General features: G+C 52.1%; 2 protein-coding genes across 3 annotated transcripts in view; one reads left to right on the forward strand and one right to left on the reverse strand.

Moving 5' to 3' along the window:
• The window catches only part of MARCKSL1 (MARCKS like 1), a 3,013-nt gene extending 2,460 nt beyond the window's left edge, over positions 1-553 (reverse strand). The window contains exon 1 of the mRNA XM_006019348.3: positions 110-553. Within this exon, the coding sequence (XP_006019410.1) occupies positions 110-205 (96 nt within the window). The 5' untranslated portion in view covers positions 206-553. The remainder of the gene's footprint in view (positions 1-109) is intronic.
• Positions 1-23,009, forward strand: part of HDAC1 (histone deacetylase 1) — an 81,187-nt gene that overhangs the window by 23,269 nt on the left and 34,909 nt on the right. For both annotated transcript variants that reach the window (XR_003092993.1, XR_003092992.1), the window contains exon 15: positions 3,070-3,321. The gene's annotated coding sequence lies outside the window, so the exon portion shown is untranslated. The remainder of the gene's footprint in view (positions 1-3,069; positions 3,322-23,009) is intronic.

The following is a 23,009-nucleotide window of genomic DNA, read 5'->3' on the forward strand; positions in this document are numbered from 1 at the left end:
GAGAGGAGGCTTTCCTCCAGCAACCAGCCTATATGCATCAGGAGGAAGGGAAGGGAAGGGAAAGGACCCCCCCCACACACACTTTCTAACAGAGACAAGAGGCACCCACCTGGCCATTGGATTTGGAGGGAGAGACCGATACGGCCTCTGCCGACTTCTGGGCGATCACGTCTCCTTTCGCTGCCTTGGAGCCCTGGCTTCCCATGTCTGCGCGATGGACAAGCCAAATCCCCCGCCCGGGAAAAAAAAAGCAAACCAAAAAACAGGGGGAAAAAAAGCCAAGAGAGAGAAAGAGAGCAGCTGGGGGAGGCGCCCCGAGACCCCGCCGCGCTGTCGGATCAGCGTCGTCCTCCTTCAAGCCGAGGGAGAAAAAGTAAAGCCCTTGCCCCAAAGCGCCGGGGAGGAAAGTCCCGGGCTGCTAATGCCAAAGCCCAGTGCGGAGCGCGTGGGGCGGGGGTCAAGGGCCCCCGGCGGGGAGAGATCGGCCCCTGGCAGCAGGCAGGTCCCGGCCGGGCTCGGCAGCTCCGCGCACCCAAATGGAGAGAAACCCCCGCGCCCGCTAATAAGCGCGCAAAGCAGCGGGGCGTGGCGGACATTTAAATGCCCGCCCAATGGGAGGTGCCGGCTGCTGAGCCCCCCGCACAAAGGGAAGGGCCAAGGGCCAGGGAAGGGCCTGGTCCCGGTCCCCCCATGCAAGGGGTTGGGAGGCCATGTAGGGGTCAGGGGTGCTAGGTAAGGCGGTCCCCACCTGGGTGTTGCTGCTGCTCGCGGGTGTCGCTTGCACGGGGATCCCGGGCCCCGCTCCCCCCCGCGGGCCTCGGCCGGGGTGAAACTGACCAGCTGTTTCCCTCTGCCCTGGCGGAGCTCCCTCCCGCACAAAGCCGGTCTCCAGGTGGCTGCTGAGGAGCGCAGCAATGGGCGGCTTGCCCGGCTTCAAAAACACGCCTCTGCCTCAAATGTTGTGCACGTAGGTTTGTTGCACCTCCTCACCCTTTGCAAATGCCTGGATCTGGAAGGAGGTGGCCTAAGGGTAAATATTGTAGCAGTGGTGGCCTTAGGGTTGTTGGGGCCCCGGGCAAGAGTCATTTGGGGCCCCTTCGAGGCTTAATTTTGATGACCTATAAGCAGGTCGGACACTTGCTGCAAAATTTCGGGGTCCTGGGTGCTTGCCTGGTTTGCCCTCCCCTAAGTCTGACACTGGTTGTAGCCCCCATGGTCTGGAAATGATGCCAGGGCAAGGATTTCTGAGGTTGATCGCTTTTGTTGGACTAACTATGTAGTTGGGATGAAATTAGCTGACCTTTCCCATGCAAGACGTTCTTTCTTTGGGGCCTCTAAGAAGAGCCCTTTTTCTTTGCCCTCCGCCTCTATATGCCTGCTTTTGTGCAATGGAGGGCACTTGGTGTCTGGTTTGTTTCATAGTCTCTCCCCCACGCACATACATCCCCTACCCCCAGTCGTGCCAAACTTGTTTTGCTCTGTGAGTGGATCTTTCATAGGGCAAGATAAGGGGGGGAAAAAAGGCTTTAAGCAAACTAGCAAAATGTCAGAGTGGAAACCAGCCCCCAAAATATCCAGGGCTAATGGCTGCAAGTGAACCTACATGGAACTTTTTCATTTTCATTTGCTGAAATTTCCCATTGACGCTGCCCCTGACATCACTGGAAAGCAATGTTAGAACTTGGTGAAGGAAACTGGACTATGGGCTTTGTTTCTGGAGGTGCTGAGCCCCCGGTGTCCCTCAGCTGGAATGGATTATGCTCAGCACTTCTGACAATCAAGCTAGGAGTCAGGTTCAAATTGGCCCCATCTGGTTTAAAACGGCCACAATTGATGCTGCCAGCCCTCCCACATGAAGCAGCAGGGAGGCTCAGGGTGTCATGCTCCAGTGAAGGCTATTCCCCAGGCATCGGATAAAGTGAGGTAGCCCCTATGCGTCTCCTGCCTTATAAAAAGCATGGTGTATGGATAGAGAATAGGTAAGTCTAAAGAGACGGGGTTAGAGTATCATGGTCCCAATGGGTTGCTCAGCTACTGGGCCTTTGTACTCTGCCATCATGCCTCCTGTGGGGGAGTCATTTAGCAATTGCACAGCAGCTTTGCACTCCTGCAGGAGTGAGGTGCTCCCATCTCCCTTATCAGGGACGCTTATCTTGTACTTGTGTGCCTCATTCCTCCCTAGCCTCATAGTTATCCTGGCTTTGGCCAGTGAAGGAACAAGATCAGTGTCTCCCTGCAAGGAGTTAATGCTTAGCCTTACTTTGCCCTACGTGTAGCTTTAGCTTCAGGAGGAGCAGGACATCCTAGTGCAACCAGCTGTGCGCTGCTGCAATAAGGGGGTAGGATCAAGGCCAGCATCTGGGCTGGAAAACAATGGCATGTTGTATTTGTTTTACCAACAAGGTCATGTTTTGTCTTCCCTTCCCCCGCCCCCCACTGCTGGAGCAAAATATCCGTGTTAATTAAAATAGACCTCATCTTCCTTATTGACTCTTGGTTGTCAGTTGATAAAGCCTTTGAATGGGTGCCATGTGTCTTTTCATTTGTCCTCCTGATCTTTAATCCATATGTTAAAATCTGGAGTTGCCCAATGGGCCATAAGGGCAGTGAAGGGGCCATTGAGGATTTATAGGACTTAACTGAATGCCTCCGTTTAGAATTCTAAATTCTCAAGCCCTTGTGAGCTCCAGAGAGCTGAAGGGTGGGTTTCAATGAATCCCTTAGGCAGCATCAGATAAAAACACTGCTTTTTTGAGTTCAGCACCACAAAATATTTTATTCTTAAAAGAGGAACATGGGTGCAAAGCTTCTTTGCTTTACGTGCTGGGACACACGCACACAAAAAGAAAACAGCCAGGGAATATGGTGTTATGGGTGCCTCTTCTCACTGCAGCAGGAGTGTCAGCTCTGCCCTGATTTCTGGGCTGGGCCCATTCCTGTGCAATCCTCCCCATTGCTAAACTGCAGCTAATTCATTTTCCAAAACTTTTGGAGCATGTTCACAACTGTGTTCATGAATATGGGTGAGTTTACTGCCAGGAGGATTCATTTTCTTCTGTCTCCCCACAGAATGGACACGGCCTGGACAGATGCAGTGCGAGTTTCTCCCGCGCCGCATCACCCTATGCGTCTGTCCCCTTACCTGGAGAGAGCACCTGGACTAAGGAGAGAATTCAGTCCATTCACTCCTCTGTGTTGCTGGGATGGATGCTGAGGCACGCTGCAGGACCAGGCTTTGTGGAATGGGACTGATGCCATCAGTTTGCAGAAGCCATCAAACAGTCACGAGATGGTCTAGTCTTCACTGCACCTCAAACTATGGTAAGCGTAACTATAGTCAGACCTGCACAGCCAGGCGGCGTTTACAGCCAACCGTTCAATATTCCATCTAAAAAATGTATCAGCCTTTATGGCCTGTCTAGACCTGCTGCCTGCTCTGTTGCTATTGTTGCCTTCTGAGAAATGGAGGGCAGCTATCCCATGTTGATTGCTTTAGCTGGCAATACAAAGGGGTAGAAAGCTGCAGAGTGTTCTCCAAGGCACCCCTCAGTGCACCCTGGCACGGACATCTGAGAGATGAGAGGATTGGCCAACCTGAATTCAAAGACGTGAGTAAATAGGCGGGATAGGCAGCAGTGGCAGGACATGTCAGATCCCACATGCAGCCTGATTGTTATGTTAATGAGAACCCAGTTTTCAGGCAAGGTCAAAATGCAGGATCCTTCAGTTGTCTGGGGGCACTGATTGGTAACAGCTGTAACCTCAGTCACAGTGGTTGGAGTAGAGCGGCTTTTCGAGTCGCTGCTAAGCTTAGCTGGCTTTGAAACTGCCGCACAAAAATGAAAGCTTTTTACCGGTCTCTTGAGCAATCCACTCTCCCCTTGTGCCTGTTTGTTGTTCTAGCACATGAATAATATTATGTTCACCTGGCTTGATAGTCAACAGGGGTGACACTCATGTGAAGTGTGTGCAAATGCCTGTCTTCACCTGAAGTCCTGGTGAAGAATTTGGCACTCTAGAGCCCCTGCTACATCTTAGATCAGGGGCGGGCAATTATTTTGGGCAGAGGGCCACTTACTGCATTTTGGCAAGCCATCGAGGGCCACATGACAGGCAGCCCAGGTTAGATTAATATTAATTTTCTAAATTTTTTAGGGTCCCGCGGGCCAGATGGAATGGCCTGGTGGGCTGCATCTGGCCCACGGGATGCATTTTGCCCACCCCTGCCTTGGATGTATTAATTAATGAACTGGTTAAACATGCAATAAATTTAGACCAGCCACACTGGCAAAGTAATTAGCACACGATAAAAACGACTGCCCAGCTACAAAAAGAGCCGACCAGCTATCAAGTTAGTGCTTGAATATGTGTAGCAACTCTATCACTGGTTTCTATCCAGCTTTCATTTGAGCAGGGCCCTAGAAATGAAATGACAGCTAGAAGAACCAAAACCAGGGCTGGAAACAGGATTGACAGTGAAATGTCTCTCAATCTTGCTGACATTTCCCTGCGTGGGCAAGAGCTGTCCTCCTTCGGTGTGGGTGGAGATAAAGCTGTGTCCTGTAGTCTGCCTTGCCTGTGTTGAGTGCTGTATGCGTTTGTGTTTTGCTGTGGAGGGGCTTCATCCTCTGAAAGTGAGATCTAAGGAGCCGTCCTGGCGTCTCCTGGACGCCATTCTCTGCTGCTGCTTTGTGTTCTCTATTACATCTCATCTACCCCAGCGAAAGTCCTGGTCAGTCTTTGCCAGTTTGTCGGAGCAGGGGTTTTGCTGCATAATGCCTTAATGACTGGAATGCAATGGGGAGTCAGTGGAGCAGGAGCACTGCCTGTGCCTTACCAAACACAATCCATCCCTTCCTCTCCCTGGTAGCTGTTTGCTAGGAAGGGATTTTCCTCAATGAAGCAATAGGCTGGCAATGTCGGAGTGACAGGGCTTGTTTAGCAGAAGGAGAGGATTTATTGGAAATGCGGGGGGGAACCCCATTCTGAGAGCCGTGCCCCTGGGGTATTGTGTAGCTTCACTGGTGCTACTTGCTGGCTGGAGCTCTGCTCACAGGGTTTTCCCCTTCTGTGTCCCCCCTCCCCCCTGTGCAGAACCCAGATCCCTTTTTCATTTTGCTCCAGGGGAGAAACTGCTTTACACCCCGCTGCACCCCTGCCACAGTGATCATGGGCCAGAGCTAAAGTGATGGGAGGCAGATGTGATGTTTCTAAAGGGCAAACTTTAGCATGATTAGCGAGGTCAAGATGCAGCCCTGCTGGGGAGGGGGAAATGGCCCCTTTCATCATCATCATCATCATCATGGATGCACTAGATCTTGCTTATATTTTGACAGAAGCTTTCATCCCAAAAGATCCCTGACCACCAAGTCGCTCTTGTTTTAGAAAGGACTTTAAATCCCCCCTTCTTCTGGGAAGCCAACAAGGAATGCATTTCCTCTGGATTTCCCACTGTTTCCCATCATCTTGTCTGCTCTGTCTGTTCTTTATATATCGTTGATGCTGGATTTCACTAGGACTGGGGCTTTTTTTCTGCCTGCAGTAGGAAATCTTGCTGCAGTGTCGGCACTCTGATCCTCACCTGAGATGTGCCCGGGACCCCGAGAGCAGTGGTCTGCCTGGGTAGCTCTGATTGCAAATTTTGGCCGTGTTCTGACTGAGGGGCAGGGACTGCTTTCTTGTTGTTTTGTATGGGGCAGAGCACATTGCTAGATGGCATGGCAAAACTCTGCACTAATCTAAAAGGTCTCTGAAATGCAGCTACCTCTGGGATGCGGAGCTGCAGCCTGCTTTCAGCAAGCCAGCACCCTGCAGGAGAGTCAAACTCACTGATGTCACCACTAATCCTTTCACTGCTTTGAATGGGCTTTGGGCAAGTGCCAAAAGTCACATGGTGCAGGAGACATGGGCAAGTCTGTCTACCTGTTTTTTCCATGTGATGCTCATGGCTAAAAGTCCTCATGGAGGAGAGGTCTGTGCTGATGTTACTTTTCTGTTTTCAGAGCCTAGTTAAAGCACCAAAGATTATTAATTTATTCCGTGTTAAGAGCTGACAGCCTCCAGGAGACAGACGCAAACATTGTTCCTGCCTCAGGAGCTCAGACTCCAGCTAGATGGACAGCACCATTTGCAGCCTCACACCCTGACCCTGTCTCCTTTGTTATTCATCCAGCTTGCATTTAAGAATTAACGCGATTATTTATTCATTTATATGGCGTCTTTCACAAGTGTCTTCTCATCTGCTAGTGGATCTTAACTGAGTCAGAGGCAGCCCCACCAGGATAGACAATGCCACTTGGCATAAAGGAGAAGGCTTTCCATTTTGCTTTAAAAATAGCAACGGAATTAGCTAATTAGATCTCTCTGGGGAGAGAATTCCAGCAGGAAGAACACAGGCCAAAGCTGCACTCCTTTGAATGTGCGGAGGGGAAAGGGTGAACTGGAACATCCTAGCATTGGCAGAGCTCAAGTGTGGAAATACTCGGGGCTCTTTAGAGACGGGGCTGAAACCTCGGCGTTCAGTTGGCTCCTCGATCCACACCTAAGCCTCTGTGACCGGCAGAGATTGTACCACTTTAAATGTACCTGTGCGTGGTTCAAGCAGTGCAATGTGTAGATGCAGTTATATCAACAGACAGGCTCCTGTTGACACAGTGTAAAGGTGATTTCCGCAAAATGGCTATCTAAAAACTAAGCACCGGTACTGTTGCGCTGCTGATGTAGCTGTCGGTGATCTCTGCATAGTTCTAACTATGAATACAAGAATGCATAGTTGTCTGAACATGCGGACAGTTAGCTTGGTGTTCAGATGTGCTCAGCCGTGTCAACACTACAGGCATCTTCTGGCATCCCTCTGTTTTGGGGTTAGAAAAGGTGTGATCCCTGACTGACAGCTGTGCAGCCAGAAGCCTTTAGCGTAGCTGTCATTATGTTGGCAAAACCATTCTTCTCCCAGCCTAGGTTTTACGATACCAGGCTACCACGTGCCTCTGCCAGTGGCCATATTATACAGCTGTTCCTCTATTAGTGTTCCTCATATAATGGACATAAGGACTTAGCCCCTCTGGTTAAGTCCAACAAACCTGTTTTCCACTCTCCTTGCTGATTAATGAAAAAGCAGGGTAATAGCATGAGTAACAAGGGCGGTAGATCAGGAAGTAGCGTGAGGATGGAGTAAGTGGAGAAAGCAGTCAGGAGATTATTGCAATAATTGGTGACTGACACCCGTGCAGCCAGGAACCTCAAAGCATTTTGCAAGAGTGTGTGCGTGTCACTTGCTGCTTGGAGAAATCCAGGATGGGAAAGTGACTTGTCCACGGACTCGGTGCTGGGAAATCCTCTTGCAGAAGCGGCCTTTGTTTCTGTGAGTTTAATTCACTTCCAAAAAGAACTAGGGTGGATATGCAGGGGGGGAATGTACTAAGGCTCTTGGCCTAGATTAATTTAGCTTTCCCTTCTGATGTGTCCTCATGCAGATGTGCCCTGTGAGGCCACTCACTGACTTGGATGCAGATGCCCCACTGCAGTAGCAGAGACTATTGACCAACACACTAAAACATTCCCATTTCAGGAACTTGGAGCTAGATGCAGACAAAAAGGGTCTTGGGTATATAACAGTGCACACCAGGCCAACTGCATGTGTATGGCTATCAAGTGGCTTGGGCAGGATCTCACCATTACTTTCCACTCAATCAAGTAGGGCACTATTTGGAGCTAAAGCCTTGAGTAATAGCCCTTGGACCAAGAGGGCACTCAGGTATACACATGGGAATTGGCTGAGATTATGGCAGAGATGGTCTAGGTGGTTGTCTGGTGCCTGCGTGAAAACAGGGCCTAGATTAACACCAGCCCTGGTGCCAAGACTGACTGTTGGGGTCTGGCTACGCCAGCCCCAGTTTCATCCATCTCTACCCTAGTGTTGGGTGACTCCGTGCTGCCCAGGCACTTTCACTAGAGACAGCAGCATTATGCCAAGGCGCTTGGGAGTCCGTTCTGCTTTGACGCTGGTATCTGGTAGAGGGAATCATCAATGACCTTTACTTTCTGTGGAGCTGCCAAGGAAAATAATGGGCTAAAGGTGGAGGGGAGGGGAGGAGGACATCAAGAGTGCTGAGAATTGCACGATCCAAATTCACTCTCTCTCCTGTCATACGCAAGAGATTACAGCATAGCCCACAATGGCCGGATTGTCTGTGCCTTTGAAATGCACCTGGGCGGGAGGCTGGTTTGGTTTCCGTAGAATATGATTGCAATTGGGTATTGGAGGCTTTCAAGATAGGAGGTGGCTTTGGGAGGTGACCTTTCCTGTTTTTGCCGGGTGACGCAATCAGCGTGGACTTTGTGGAGGACCGTTGCTGCCAGCATTTTCCTAGCACGCTGCGCCGTGGTCTTGTCCCTCTCCAGACGTGGCTTCTGCTTCGTGGTGGGGGAAGGAGGCTTTTGCATGTACAGCTCTTTGTGGCCTCCTTTAGCAAAAAAAAAAAAAAAAAAGTGTGGCGTTGCTCTCGTCTGTTTATTTAATTTCATTGGTATCATCCTGTTGTCACTACTGGCTGGAAAGTAGCGACTGAGCTTGATCTGGATTATCTCATGTTAATCTTAGATGTAGCTAGCGATGGCATTTGTGTAGATGCCCATCACCAGACTTCAACGAGGATGAGTCCAAGTGTGCGTGTAATCTGATCTAGTAGATCTCTGAATCTGGGATCTCTGAACGCCAGTGGAATAACTGAGTTGTAGCAGAACTCCAGGAGGGGTCTGCCTTCCCTTCAGAGCTGCTTCCAGGAAGCCGAGCAGGGAATCGGAAGACTGGCTTGGCGTCTCTCTTCATCGGACCCAGACGCAGAGGACACATCTTTGCTTAGCAGAGGTGCCAGGAGTCCCTTCACCAGGAAATCCCCTGGGCCCTGGGGTTTCCAGCAGGATGGCTGTGACTCCACACTTTCACTTTCGTTCAGTCGCATTAAGTGGCCCAGCTAACTCTTGTGTTTATGCCTGAGCCACCCAGACTAAGGAACGGGGGCCTTACACAGCAGAGCTTTATCCCAAGCGCCCATCACTCTTGGTAGGGAAGACCCCCATAGTAGTCAGGATCTTGGGTCACACCGCTGCTGTTTGCATGGCTTGTCATTGCCTTCTGGAGCAGGCTTATCACATCAGGAGCCCTGTGTACGCAGGCAGGGTTGAGCCATGGTCCGTTCTGGCCCTCGGGGCCTTGTGATGTTGATAAATGTTGCTGCAGGTCCTAAGAGATAGAGGCCAAGGGCCTGATTTCCTCACTTGCGTCTCCATCAAAGCAGCTCCATTGACTTGAATGAAGTCACTCCTGGTTTACACAAGCCTGAGAGAAGAATTGAGGCTGGAGAGATTAGCAACCCTGAGTCAACAGGGGAGGCAAGAAAGAGGGAGCCACTTTGTTTCTTATCTCCAAGGCCATTTGCCCTCCTTTTGGCCAAGAGTTTGAATGTTAACAAAAGCCCCAAGCCCCGTCAGCTGCCAGCTGGAGCTGAAGCAGGCAGGGGAGGAGGCTGCACTCGGTATCTTCTCCTCTGCCCTCCATGCCCAGGAGCAGTGCTAAGTTGGCAGCTCAGGGAGCCCAGGATTGTCTTTGTCCCACAGAAGGTGGCATGGGACCAGGACACCAGCATCCTTTGTGCCCATCCTACCTCTAGTAGTAAATGCCAGTACTGCCCTACAGGGATCCCTGCTAGATGTGTGGGGAGAAGTCAGGTGCTGGAGCCCATTCAAGCTGTGATTTCTCTGCCGAGGCTCCCAGCACGTGGCCCATTTGGGTGATGCCAAGACTCACTCGGGAGTTAGACTGAGATCTACTCAATGTATTACCCTCAGGCTACCCCTCATGATGTGCTGACAGTCTTCAGTCTTAGTTCAGGCTGGCCAGGCTTGACCCAGCACCCATGGTGTAAAAGGTTTCCTGCCCTCTCACCCAGCCCACTTTGCCCCTTTCAGCTCCAGCTGAAACAGCAGTAGCTCGTTGCATGCCATCCTCGGCGCAGGATGCTCTCCCCGCACGCTTTATCTGCTTCAGCCTTGCTGGAGGCTGCGCTTCAGTTCCGGTAATGAGCTCCCTGACCCTGAGCAGCCAGTCCATTGCCAGTTGGGTCACGTTACTGCAGCAGGCCAGCAGCCAAGGTTTCTCCAGAGAGAAAGGGGGCTGCAGCTTCCAACTGGCACCGGAGGACAGGAGGGCGGCATGGGAAGGTGGCTGGGTGCTACCGAGTGTTGCACAGCGCTCTTTCCCCACCCCAGCTCAGGCCAGGCTGCTGCTCCATTGGTTCCTGGCAGGCACTCTGGGGATGGGGCTGAGGAGGGAGCTCATTTTCAGAGCCTCCTTCCTCATTAGGAGGGAAGTTTATAATGAAAACAAAAGCGACTTTCAGTCCAAATGGAACTTTTCCCAATCTGTTTCCTCTGGAGCGTCCGCGGACGTGCAGCCCCGGGCCTTTCCGTGCCCTGTGAAACGCTACAGGAGTAGGTGGTGGGTCGTGTTATAGCAGTGGGCGTCTTGTCCACCTAGCCAGGTTGAGACCCTGCAGCAGACCTTGCAAGAGCTCTCTCACTCTGAGGGGTCTCTTCTTTGATGCCTAGCTCCATGTCTCAGAGCTGTAGCACCCAGCAGATCTTTGCATCCAGCCGGGTGATTTTTGTATGCGTTTAGGTTTTTTTCTTAGCCTTGTCAGTGAGAGCAAAGTCCAGATTGACTTTGGGGGGCCTTCTGAGTGGGAGGCAAAACTCCTGCCCCGTCTTGTGGCGCTGAGATGCACAATGTCCCATTGTGGTGCGAAGGTCCCTTCCCTGGAGAGCCTCTGGTGTGAAATCCCTGCGTGAATATCCTAAGTGAATCACGGACATGGGGTGAGATCCCCAGGTTGTAACCATATTGGTCTAGAGGCAGAAGGAGGTGTTGCTCTCATGCATGCATGGTGCTGGCCCTATGCATCCCGGGGTGTTTTCTGATTTGCTTCCTACTCTGTGCAGGCCACAATGCTCCTGGGCACTGCCATCATGCGGATGTGGGACCAGCTGGTGACTTACAGAATAGATGGTGCATGCCTCCTGTTGGAAAGGATCTTGGGGTCTCCTTATGCCACCCTGCTTGCTTGGGCAGAACCCCTGTTGAAGTCGATGGGAGTTTTGTGCGACTGAGGACTGCTGTGTTGGGACTCTATGGGGAACATCATCAACCAGCCTCTAATTAGTGCCTGTGATAAACCCTCTGTGTAAATCTCTTCTCTTTGCCCTAACCCAGATGAACTAGGGGTAGGAACATGGCAGCCTCACTCCTACCCTGCTTACACGAAGCAACAGGCACTGGTTTCAAAACATTGGTGAGCCAGGTGCCCTGTCCATGCTGGCTCTCCTTTCCTCACCAGCATTGGTGGGACACTTCTTGGGGCCATGGACATGCCACCGTTGGAGGTGCGACTTACAGCACACGTGAGCACATCTGCACAGGCTTTAATATAGCCAGTGTGGGTTGCCAACAGCAGTGAACATGTGGCAGTACGGACTTCAGCATAGGGTACCAACCTGGGCATTCACCAGGGCCCCTGGCTGGAGTCTGTGCTACCGTGTCTGCCCAGCAGTCTGTGCTGCCCAGGCCGTGGTCCCACTTCGGGTTGCATCTGAGACCGTCGAGGCTTGAGCAAGCTTACCAGGAAAGTCCCCTTGCTTCCTGCTGCTCTGTGCTTGCATCCCGTTATCCAATTGCAAGCCCCTCCAGCCCCCCTTGGTAACAACCACACAGAAAGCTGCTGAGCCCCTGGGACTGAATCCCCCACTCTGGGGCAATGGCAGACCTGCCACCCCCTCCAGCCTGGGTGAACCCGAGCCGTCCAGAGTTGAACTCGAGCCACAGTCATTGGACAGGACCCTTCCCAGATGAGGCAAAACAGTTCCCGTCATCTGCCCCTGGGTGCACGGGCTCCGCTGATTGGGGCACAGGAAAATGGTTTGCTGATGCTCTCTCTGGCACTCTGGGTCCTTTTTCTCCTCTTCCCCCCCCCTCCACCTCCCTCAAAGGCAGCTCTGCAATGTATGGGCCTCTTTCTCCCTGCGAGTCAATGTGTCTTTTTGTTGGGCTGCTGGGTTTTGATGCCTGTGAGCAGGGAGAGACAATACGTGGCATTGTTCCCTTTCAGCAACATCTGACGGTCGGGGAGTGAGAGAGAGAGAGCACCAGTGTGTGCAGAGAGGACAGAGATGGGGGATGGGATTGGGACAGCTCGGGATCAGAAAAGAGCCAGTGACACAGGCAGAGGCCTGGACTCCAGTGTGACCTGCTGGGGGGAGAGGAGGGGGAGGCATTGTGGGGAAATCCATCCAGCCCCAGGAAAACTCTGTAGGGGCTGCCCCGATGAAGTCAGAGCCAAAAAATAGCCATTGATCTCCATTGCAAAGAAGCAGCGTGTTGTGTCTGGGGTGAGCTGAGTGCCGGGGGGCCCTGGGGTGTTGAGGCAGGTCCTCTCCATGGCTTTGTCTTTTGGGAACAGTCCTGGAAAGCACCTGCTGCTATAGGAGAACCCATTGGGGCCATCCTGTGTTTTTTCCCCTTACTGGGAGTTTGAGCTAGCTGGTCTCGCCTCCATCCAGGGTGGGTAAACCCTTCCATGCTCTGCCCTTCACTTGGTGTGGGGTGGCTCCAGCCACCCTATCAACTCAGCCATCCAGGAGGGTCAAGGGGGAGTGAGTCTTTGGATGAAGCAGGGAAGGCAGGGGGAAGAAGATATTCCAGACCTGAACTGCAGCAGCCTGTTGTAGTTTCCAGCCAAGGGGCTTTTTCTGCTCGCTGCTTCACATGGTTCATTGTCCAGGGGGGTTCTTTGCCCAGTGGCTGTGAACCAAGCCTCAGATCCACAACTTGGGTAAGGAGAGGCTGGTGCTTGGGAGTGGGGTGGATGCAACAGTTTGTCCTGAGCTGTTGGTTTCCCCAAGCCAGAAGAAGCTTGCAGGATGATGGATGGACAAGCTTGCAGGATGCTTGCAGGATAATGGACAAGAAGCACATGGAAAATAAACATCAGGGGTGAGGAACACGCAACACATGTCTGCAGTGGTGGTTTGTGCTCTGATGGAAGGTGCTTGGATGCTGCAGCGAGGAGCTGGCTATCGAAACCTGCGCAGGGTGGAAGATGCAGCTGAGAGCGTTGTCTGGGATCCATGGATGTCTAAACCACGTTCCATCGCAGTCGCTTTACGCTCGTTCTTCCTAGCCCGGATGCTCTGTGTGGGGTGTGACAAACGTCCGCAGCACAGGACCACTCTGAGTGCTGCTGGTTGGTTCTTTGGCTGGAGACTGAGCAACTTGGGACATCTCTCCAGGGAAGCCTGGCAGTGGGGCATGCACAGCATGTTGCGTCTCATAGGTGGACAGCAAAGGCCTTCAGGTTTGAAGGGTGTCAGTGTGGCATGTACCCTTGTGCGAAAGCTTGATGACAACCTTAAGATTACTAGGCAAAAGGCTGAAGTAGAAGGAAGGATGTCACGTTACTGTTAAGGTGTTTTTGTATTGGCTCATGGCTTCCTTTTGGTTCCTGGAAGCTACAGAGCCAGGAAAACTGGGGGCCAGACATACTTCCAAGCCCATGTGGGATGTCCACAGGGGCATGAACATCCTTGCAGCCCAGAGCCTACAACTGGTGCTAGCCAGGAAGGGGCTGATGGTGACTGAGGGGCGAACTCTGCAGTCCTTTCTTGGGCACGAGCTCCCTTGGCTTTGCAGGCTGTGGGCCTTGGCCCCAAGTCCCAGTCACCACCTGGACTGCCTCGGCTTTGGTGGCTCTCCGTGGTAGGGTCAATGGGCAGGTGCCCAGGTGACATGCTGGGGGCTGTGGGGCTGGGGTTTCCTGTCTGCAGAGTCCAGTGGGGGCCTGAGGTCTCTCTGGGGTTGCCTGTTTTCCCAGCAGTGGCAGTGAGCACAATGAATGGATGGCAGGCCACGTGCTGTTGTCTTTTTACAGCCTCTGCCCCAGCAGGCTGAGACAACAGCACTGAGAGGTGCAAACTTCCCCCATTCATCAGAATGGACTGTTAACTTTAAAGCCTCATTAGAAACCCTGAAATGTCAACATCATTAACCTTTTCACTGCTGCTCCCTCTACCAGAAAATCCCAGCTCCCTTGCCTTTGCCTCTGCAGCGGGGAGGTTCCTGAAGTTTAATTAAATCTGAGAGAGCATGGCCCTGGATACTGGGGAAGGGATGGGGCTTGACTGGGTGACCTTGGACATGTGGCTTCATATCTTTGCACCTTGGCATCCCTGTCTGTGGACTAGGAATGGTGATATGGGACATTGTATGAAGCCCTCTGAGACAGGTGCACGAGAACTATCATATAGGTAGAAAGGATGGTTCATTATTACTGGGAAAGGCAACTCCAGGGTAACCCGCATGGATTCATGCATGAAGACCTGGAAACCCTTCTGTCTCTCTGTCTCTGTCTCTCTGTCTCTGTCTCTCTGTGCCAGCCTGTGTCTAGGCCAGGACAGTAGCTCCTCAAAGTGCCCTGCATTATTCAATCAGGACTCATAGTAGAGATGATATCTTTTATTAGACCAAGAAGATTTTGGGGGGGAAAAAAATTGCAAACTTTCGGGCACAAACACACTTCATCAGGCATTGGAGAAAAGATGGTAAAAATTCTCCTGGGTAGAAATGAAAGTTCATATTTCATAGGATTTCACAGAGGAGTCCATACGCTAGCCCTTCCAGTTCTTTAGGCAGCTTCTTTGTGAAGCTGAGACCTTTGCAACCTGTCATAGAAAAACAGGGGGGGGAGGGGAAAAGTGGGATGGCTTAGCAGTTAGAGCACTGAACTGGATGGTGGGAGGCTCAGGCTCAAGACTCCTGCTCTGCTTGACTTGGAGCCAAGCTGTTTTGGGGCTTTGCCCTCTTGTCTGATCCAAAAATGCTAGCCCTCAGATGCATGCCTCAGTCTGACTCATGGAAATCCCAGTAGCAGAAAATTCCTGACCAGCTCCATTCCTAGTGCAGGCAGTGAGCCACTGTGGAGTCCTAGGGAACCTGATTCAGCAAGTCCCTTGACTGTAATGCGCTATTACTCACATGCTGTGGAAGGCCCCACGTTCTCCCTGTAAAACCCAGTTCATGGCCTTGCTTTCTCTCTGCAAGTCAGTTCTGTGCTCATTAGTCAGTGTGACCTGGAGTCTGGAGGGCAGGGATGAGCAGTAAAGGTGTGACCAGCTGCACAGCAGTGGGGGGCCATGGGCAGGCCCCCTTCCTGCTGCTCACAGAGGGCTGCTGGGGGACTGGATTGTTTACAACTTTCCAGCAAAAATCCCCCCCTCCTTACCCCTCTAGCGGTGATTGCTTCATTACCGGGAGCAAAATTCCCCTTCTTGCAAAACAAAACTGAAAGTACCATTATAATAAGTGCTGCCTTTGCCCTGGCATGGATCCAGGGGCACTCTTTGCAAGATGGGCTGGGCGTCTGCTGCTCCAGGCCCAGACTCATGCAAAGACTAGTGCCTAATTGCCCTGGTGATGGGCACTTTTGAAACCCTATGAATGGTGTTCTTGCTTCTCACCCTATGCTCTTGGGTTGCTCAACACCTTTGGTTGATTTGCTCTGAAAACATGTCGGTGATTCAGTCTCCGCTGGGCTAGCCAGCCTAGCTGCATTTCTGCCCTTCTGGCTCTGTGACCCTGCTCCTTGATCTATGCTGATACCAGCGGTGTATCGGAGCACAGTCCTGCTCCATGCTCCTAGCAGGCCATAGGGGAAGGGGATCGGTAGCCAGGGGAAGGGATTTCTGCCTTAAGAGAATAACCTAGCTGACAGCAGCTCAGCCCTGGCTCCATTTCACCATTGTTCTTCCATCTCTCTGGGATGGGGTGTGGGTCTGTGGTGCAGGTGGCAGGGCTAAGCTGTTGTAGTCTTCCTCAGAAGATCTGTGTTTGATTGGGTCCCAGAGAAATGTGGCTGGTTGTGGGAGGATGGGATTTCAGTGTAGCACCTCGTGGACATAAATCCAGATTACAGAGCCATCGGACCATTGAGAAAGTGGCAGACTGCCGTGGCCTGGCAAAGCAGGGGCAGGGGATGTGGGCTGGGGCTGAGGGTATGTCAGGGCCAAAGGGCTGTAGCAGAGCTCTCCCTGGGGCTGGGCAGGGCAGGGTAATCCTGATGATGAAGGATCAAGACTGATGTGCTTTGGTCAGAGCTGTGTTGGGTGACCCCAGGAGCAAGCCAGAGAGGTGCAGGGATCCTAGGACCTGAGGAGCAATGAGGCTGGGGTACCAGGGATCCTGCCATAAATCAAGGAGGAGCATCAGCTGAGTCCAGCCCCCATCCTCTTCTCTAGCCTTACCAGCTCAGCAGCCTGGACCTGAAATGCGTTGTTTGCTGAAACCTTGGTGAGGCTCCCTTCTCAGGCAAAGGCTTAGCATAAGGCCATCCACTTGCTAAGCAGGAGCTGCTTGTCAGGGCCTCTGGAAAACTCCGGTCAAAAGAGCATAAACCAGTTCCAAGTGCTGAGCCCACACTGCTGTGGTACCCGTTCCCACAGTGATGGTGACTTTTGTTAGCTTAGAGGGAAAACATTTGGGCTTGACATGGAGTACATACATGTATGCGGAGCTGAAACGCACCCTTATTTTCTCATGACCATGGACATAGCCATGCAGCCTAAAGGCAACCACACATGCGCAGACGCTCATCTTTATGCACACGGAAGCTCATGGCCACGCACAGACCATCCCCAGACACTTGCTTATGCGTGCTGTGAGGGGCTTGTAAACACCCAGATGTGGGGAAAGTATTGTGCACACCCACAGGTGCTTACATGCAAAGGCTAACAAGCCCACACTGACGCACATGTGCACAACCCCTCACACTTGCACACAAGAATACATGTGTGTTCATGAAGTGTGCATGAACATGTGCTAACACCTCATCTGAAACGCATAGGGAAGTTTTTAATATTTTGTGTCTGATCAAATCAGTTCCAAATTCTATCGACTGAGCAGAGCTCAGTCGTTCAAGTCTGTGTGGTGCTACCATCAGCAAATATCCTGTCTCCAAGACTCTTCATCCTGGAGCTTCAGGTGTTCCCAAATCCACGGCAGGCATCCTATGTGCAAACCCCAAGTCCAGAGGCCTTAGGGTTCAGATCCCCCTTAGTCTCACTTGCCCCTAACCAACAGGTCATAGGAAGAAGCTAGAGGGAAACCCCAAGGGCAATCCCCCATCACCATACATTGTATAGCTGAGATCCTCCCATTGGGAAGCTATAGTAGATTCTCCCCAGGGTCAGCCTGCAACAATACCAAGCCATTCAAGGGTGAGAAGAAGGGGATCTCCCTTGCCAGGTCAGTAAAACCACCTGGACCAAAACCATCATCATGGAAAATCACCTTGATGTATCCTCCCTGCCTCATCTGGAATACACAGGGATATGTTTGGGTTTTTGGGAGGAGGGGGTTGTGTTTTTCCCCTGCAAAAACAAAATCTATCCATCCATCCCTCCCTCTACCAACCTGTCTTGTGACCACTGGTTCACCTGACAGTCCAAAATACACCTTTACAGCTACACCATTCTTATCCCTGTTACAAAACCGCACCATGCGCCCATGCTCCTACATTCCTGCATGCCTGTGCTCCTGTTTTCCCAACACATTTAATGGTCGTAATTATGCAAAGGACCACCATAGTGCCCTCTCCCCTCCTTCTCCCTCCCCACTCCTCAGAACTCCCCTGCCCATTTGCCCAGTCCTTTCCCTTGTCATTGTATCTGTTGTCCTCTCAGTCACCATCATCATCCTCATCATTATCATTGCTGTTCTCTTCAGGGGACCTGCCTTTGAACAGTCTAGGCCAGGCCCCTCTGTTCCATATGATGTTCGCTATCTCTTGCCCCTCATCTTCTACCATCTTCCTGTAGTACCAGTACATCTCGCTCGGACCCATTTTGATGCAGCCCTTGACTGAGAGGTTTGACGTGTGTGCTGCACTGCAAGGCAGGCACAGGGAGTATCATATGAGTCTCTTGAGTCTCCCTCTCACTTGCGTGCATTCACACATGCACATCTCCAGCACACTGAGAACCGGGGGTTGCCTTCGGGTATTTAGATGGCATTTGTGTACTCCCAAACGCACACGCGTGCAAGCAAGCCGTGCAGATCGCTCCCTCCCTGGCCCAGCCCCACCACATGTAGGCAGATCTTTTATTACCATCATCAACCTCTTTCACCTCCAAAGAGAAACGAAACTGCTTGTGATTAGGGACAAATCAGAGCCACAAAAGCACTTCCCTTTTAAAACAAATCGGAGCCTAATGTGACCATTGTGTCAGTCACCATGGAAATGAGGCCCCGCACGCGCATACGTCCCTGGTTTGTACCACGGGGGACTGTCTTCCCCACCACCGCAGTGGCCACGGACTGAGTTGGAGAAGCCTTGAGGGCCACTCTGACCTGCGCTTTGCTGCCCTGTGCACTGCATCCAGGGGTGCCCAAGACAGAAGGGGCAAGTCAAGGTTTCCACACGCTTCCCCCTGAGTCCTGAGCTTCCCAATCACGGGCTGTGTTGGGTGGGTGTCGCTGCAGCTGTGTTCACTGGAGAATGGGTGCTGACAGGGCTTTTTCTTGCCTGGCACCATAGGGCTTCTGGTGCCCTCAAGTGAGAAGCAGGAGAGGTGGGAATGCTGCAAGGTCTCTAAGGTTGGCTGTCATCCTGGCATCTCACCCTGGCTGTGTCTGCTACCTGCTGTGTGAGTGGTGGGGGAGATAGGGGCACTATAAGCCACCCAGAGCTGAGGCTGGGCAGAGCATAGCAGCAAGTCACGCTGGCACCTGGGCTTACATTGTGGTGTGCTAACTCTGACTCCTTTCTGCTGGGAGCAGAGATTGTTCTGCCTTGAGTTACCTGTATGAAGTTGTTCAGGGTTAGGGTTAGGGAGCGTAGCCAGAAGTGACAGGGTGAGCCTGTAGGCTCGGGCAAGAGCAGGGTAGACTTCTAGGGACACTGCACTGGGCCCACTTTCTGGCTGCTCCTGTAGGGCTGCCCAAGGAGAGCCCCTGGGGTTGTGTACCTTGGCCAGGAGCTGTTCGGGGTGATGGCTTGGCCAGAGGCCGCAGGCATGCCAAACGGGTGGGTGGTGGGCAGTGGACTGCTGGCCAGTGGAGGCTGTGCTCCAAGACCCACACCTGAGTAAGCATCCAGAAACACCTCTCCTGTCCCAGCACTGCAGCTGGCACATATCCCCATCCCCCCCCTAGAGCCTTCCCCACGAAGGCTGGGCTTTAGAAGCACCAGGCTGGCCCTAGGTCCTCAGCCAAGAGGACCCACGGGGACTTTGCAACACTGGTTTGAAAAATACCCCACCGTTGCAACAACAGGGAAGCTAGTTTAGACCCAACAGTGCTGGCCACCAGTGCTGTGGGGTGGGTTTGCTCCGAGCAGGGTCAGGCAGCATCCTGCGGACACTGTTGAAGTGAGAGGTGGCATCAAGCTGCCAGCTTCCCTGATTCGGAGACGTTCAGGCTTGGTCCTGTCATTTTCTGGAGGTGTTCAAGAAGAGGTTGGAGAGCTGCTGGTCGAGGATGACCTAGGCATAGCTATGCCTGTGTTCTGCTAGGGGTATTTCCCACGCTTCTGGGCTTTGCTGGTTGCCCCCCCACCCCTTTGGCTACATGTGTCAGGGTGTTTTTAAGACTTCCTCAGAGGCTCTGGGTGTTAGCTACAGCCAAGGCTGAGGATTTTGACTGGGCTGTGCCAATGCTCCTGTTGGGACCAAAGCCAGAGGTTCCTGGCTAGATGGTTTTGCCCCTCTGCTTACGGTCATACTGGTCGCCATATTTGGGGGCAGTTTTACCCCATGGTATGGACTGTGGCTTTTTTTGCCTTCCTCTATAGTGGGAAGCATGGCCTTCTACCTGGGATCTCTTGAGTGTATATTAACATCTTTTTATAGGAGGAGGATGATGACTGCCATGGGTCTCTGGCTTTATCTGTGGCAGATTAGGGTGTTATGCCTTGCATTGTGTCAGGGTTGAGGGTAGTTTAATGAAGACTTTAGATTATGATTTGTATGGGATGGTTTGGATAGGGATGATCCTGCCTCAGGCAGGGGGTTAGACTAGATGACCTCTGGAGGTCCCTTCCAGCCCTACTTCCCCATGGTTTCTATGATATCTGTGGATGCTGCTGGGGTTTGGATCACCCTGGAAAAGCTGTGCCAGTTGAACAATTTCAAGTAGATTTTATTAGCCAGTATAACCCTTTTATGTAGACTCAGCTAAATTGGTTTAACTCTTGCTTTCAGTTGGGTGTGCTTGGGCAAGGATGAAAAAGTTTTCCACTGGGAGAGTGCAGGGGTTTAACCCGATCTCTTTAAAACTGATCAAAGCTGCAAGACGCCTTCTAGTGCAGACAAAGTCCAAGATACTGGGAAGATAATGCAGTTACCAGTCGGCTATGCAAGTAAGTGACTTGACTCCTCCCTGTATCTCAACAGGGCATTGACCCTAACATCCACTTACTGCATTCAGATGGTAATGTCATCACCTTTCCACTCCTGATTTTCCTCAAATACCTTTTCATAGTTTGAAAGGACATTACCATTGTGTGAGAGGAGCCTCCCAGTGCTTTGAATATACAAATAGTTGCTTATTTTATCAGCCTCTTTTGCTTAGTCAAGCAATGGAGGTGCCTGATGAAGTGTTGGGGCAGGAGGGTCCTTTTTGTGCTGACACTCTGAGCAGAAATGGGAGGTCAAGTGCATCAGGACTGCATCAGGTTTTTGTGGGTCCTTCTGGTTACAACTCACTTGGTTACAAGGTGGTTCCAGCCTGTGACATAGGTAGAGCATGGGATTGCCTCTGACCTGTCCACTTCCCTATTATTGCTGAAAACTTTGGATATGTGAACGTGAGCTATCTGTGACATCAGCCTGGCTACAAACCGAACCAAGATTTGTAGCGTAAGGGGGTCTTTCAGGTCGGGCAGTGATGGGTGTTTCCTTACAAATGCCATGCACTTTGGCAGGGGTTTTATCACGAAATCTGGACCAAAGAGTTGTGTGTGTCTATGTGGGATAGAAATCAAAGACACTCCACCCAGAAGTGCTGCAGAGGACGAGTGCAGAGGACGAGAGGGTCTGTAGAGACCTTGTCACGGTTCCCATGGATTTCTGCTCTAGGGGCCCAGAAAGTAAAAAAGAAGAGACTTTGCTTTTCTGGATGGGGGAGTCAGCTTATGGTCCATCTGCCTGTGGAGTTATGGCTCACTGGTTACCAGTGTGGATGTTCTCAATGTGCATTAAATGTATCATTGTACAAGGCAGTTCCCTCCACTCGGAAAATGGCCTTCGTGCCTTCGGAGGGCCTTGGCATGTGAAGAGCTGCCGTGAGATAAGCCTGGCCGTGAACTTGCAGCACAGCTAGTTGCTCTCCAATAGCTGCCCATGTTCACGCTCTGACCCAGTGATAAATGCACTGGGCCCTCAGTGAAAATGGGGTAACCTCCCACAAGCTGGGGCGAGGGCACGCATACAGTGATTCCTATGTAGTGGCCAGCAGCCTGTGAGCTTTACGTGTTTGGGTGGTGATGCCCTTTGCCTGCCCGCACAGGGAGTTAGTGCAGAAGAGCTGGGGCACTGGAAAGTTGTCGGCCCCCCCCTTGATAACTGAACAGTAATGTTGCTGCTTAGATGAGTCCTTACCCAAAGGATGAGCCCAGTCAGGAGGACTGGGGTATGAATGTGTTGTACCGTGCATGTGCCTACACTGCCTGCCTGGTCAGCTCTTCACAGCAATGGGCCAGCCTCAAGCCTTGGGTACAGAAGGAAGTTCCTGCTGTGGCCGTCCTTCTATTCAGCTTCACTGATCATGGCAAATTTGGGATTGGATGGCTGTAGGTGGCTGCCAGCCAGCTCACCCATGTGCTAGGCGAATCCGTTCTGAGCAGGTTTAATGAACATGGTGCTTACTGTGCCAGCATCTGCCCAGGCTGCCCAGTCTGGCTCCCATCAGTGATGGTGACTGGGCAGGAGCAGCAGTGAGAAACCCTGGAGTCCAGCACAGCTCGGGGAGGCCGAGAGAGTCTCCACCGGAAGGGCAACCGCGTTTCTCTCCCTGGAGAGATCTATTCTCCAGTTTCCTTTGGGTGGGAAGGCTGCCTCTCCTGCATCCAGTTTCTAGCCTCAGGTTCCTCCCTACCCGAGAAGAGGAAGCCCTAGCTCGGCTTCTCTCTATAAATCAAGGCCGAAAGCAGGCTTATAAATTGCAGACTCCTTTTATGCCCCCCCCCCCCCCCCCCCACCCCCCCTCGCAGTGACAGATGCATCTTCGACAAGACTTGCATGTCCGTAGCCATGGAAACAGCTGCTCAGACTACAGGATGCCAAAAGGAGAGAAGGGTGAACAAGAGAGAGAGGAAAAAAGAGGCAGGGAGAGAAAAAAAGGAGGAGATTGGAGGGGGTGGGGGGGACAGAGGGAGACAGAGACAGAGACCATGAATGGCAAGCTATTCAGTCTGCTCCCGTGCCCATCAGCTGGCTCATCTGTTTGTCAGCAGGACAATGGTACCTCCCTCCCCTTCACCGCTGGGCCCAGATGGGAGCTGGGAGGCATGGGAGTGAGAGCAGGATGCTGGGATTTATAGCAGGAAATACAGTAGGAGCCGGACAGCATGTTGTGAAGAATACAAACCACACGGGGTGGGCTGAGGGCTGGCTGGAAGCGTGTAGCACTAGCCTGAAAGGTTAATCTGTCCAATTGTTGCAGTTCACCATGTTTCAGGCATTATAAGCCCCTGGCAAAGATACAGCACACAGATTCATCGTGTGCAAACACACCCGCAGATGACACATACGCCCTATGCTCTTGCTGGAATGGAGTACGCACATATACCTGCGTGCAGGCATTTATACGTGGCCAGAGGCAGGTTTGTGCACACATGTGCTCCCCCAGAGAGGCAGATCCACACCTAAACAGGCACGCATGTATGCACAGGGGTGTATGTGCTCTTCCG

Source organism: Alligator sinensis, unplaced genomic scaffold, assembly GCF_000455745.1.
Source record: "Alligator sinensis unplaced genomic scaffold, ASM45574v1 scaffold337_1, whole genome shotgun sequence".
Classification (NCBI taxonomy): Eukaryota; Metazoa; Chordata; order Crocodylia; family Alligatoridae; genus Alligator; species Alligator sinensis.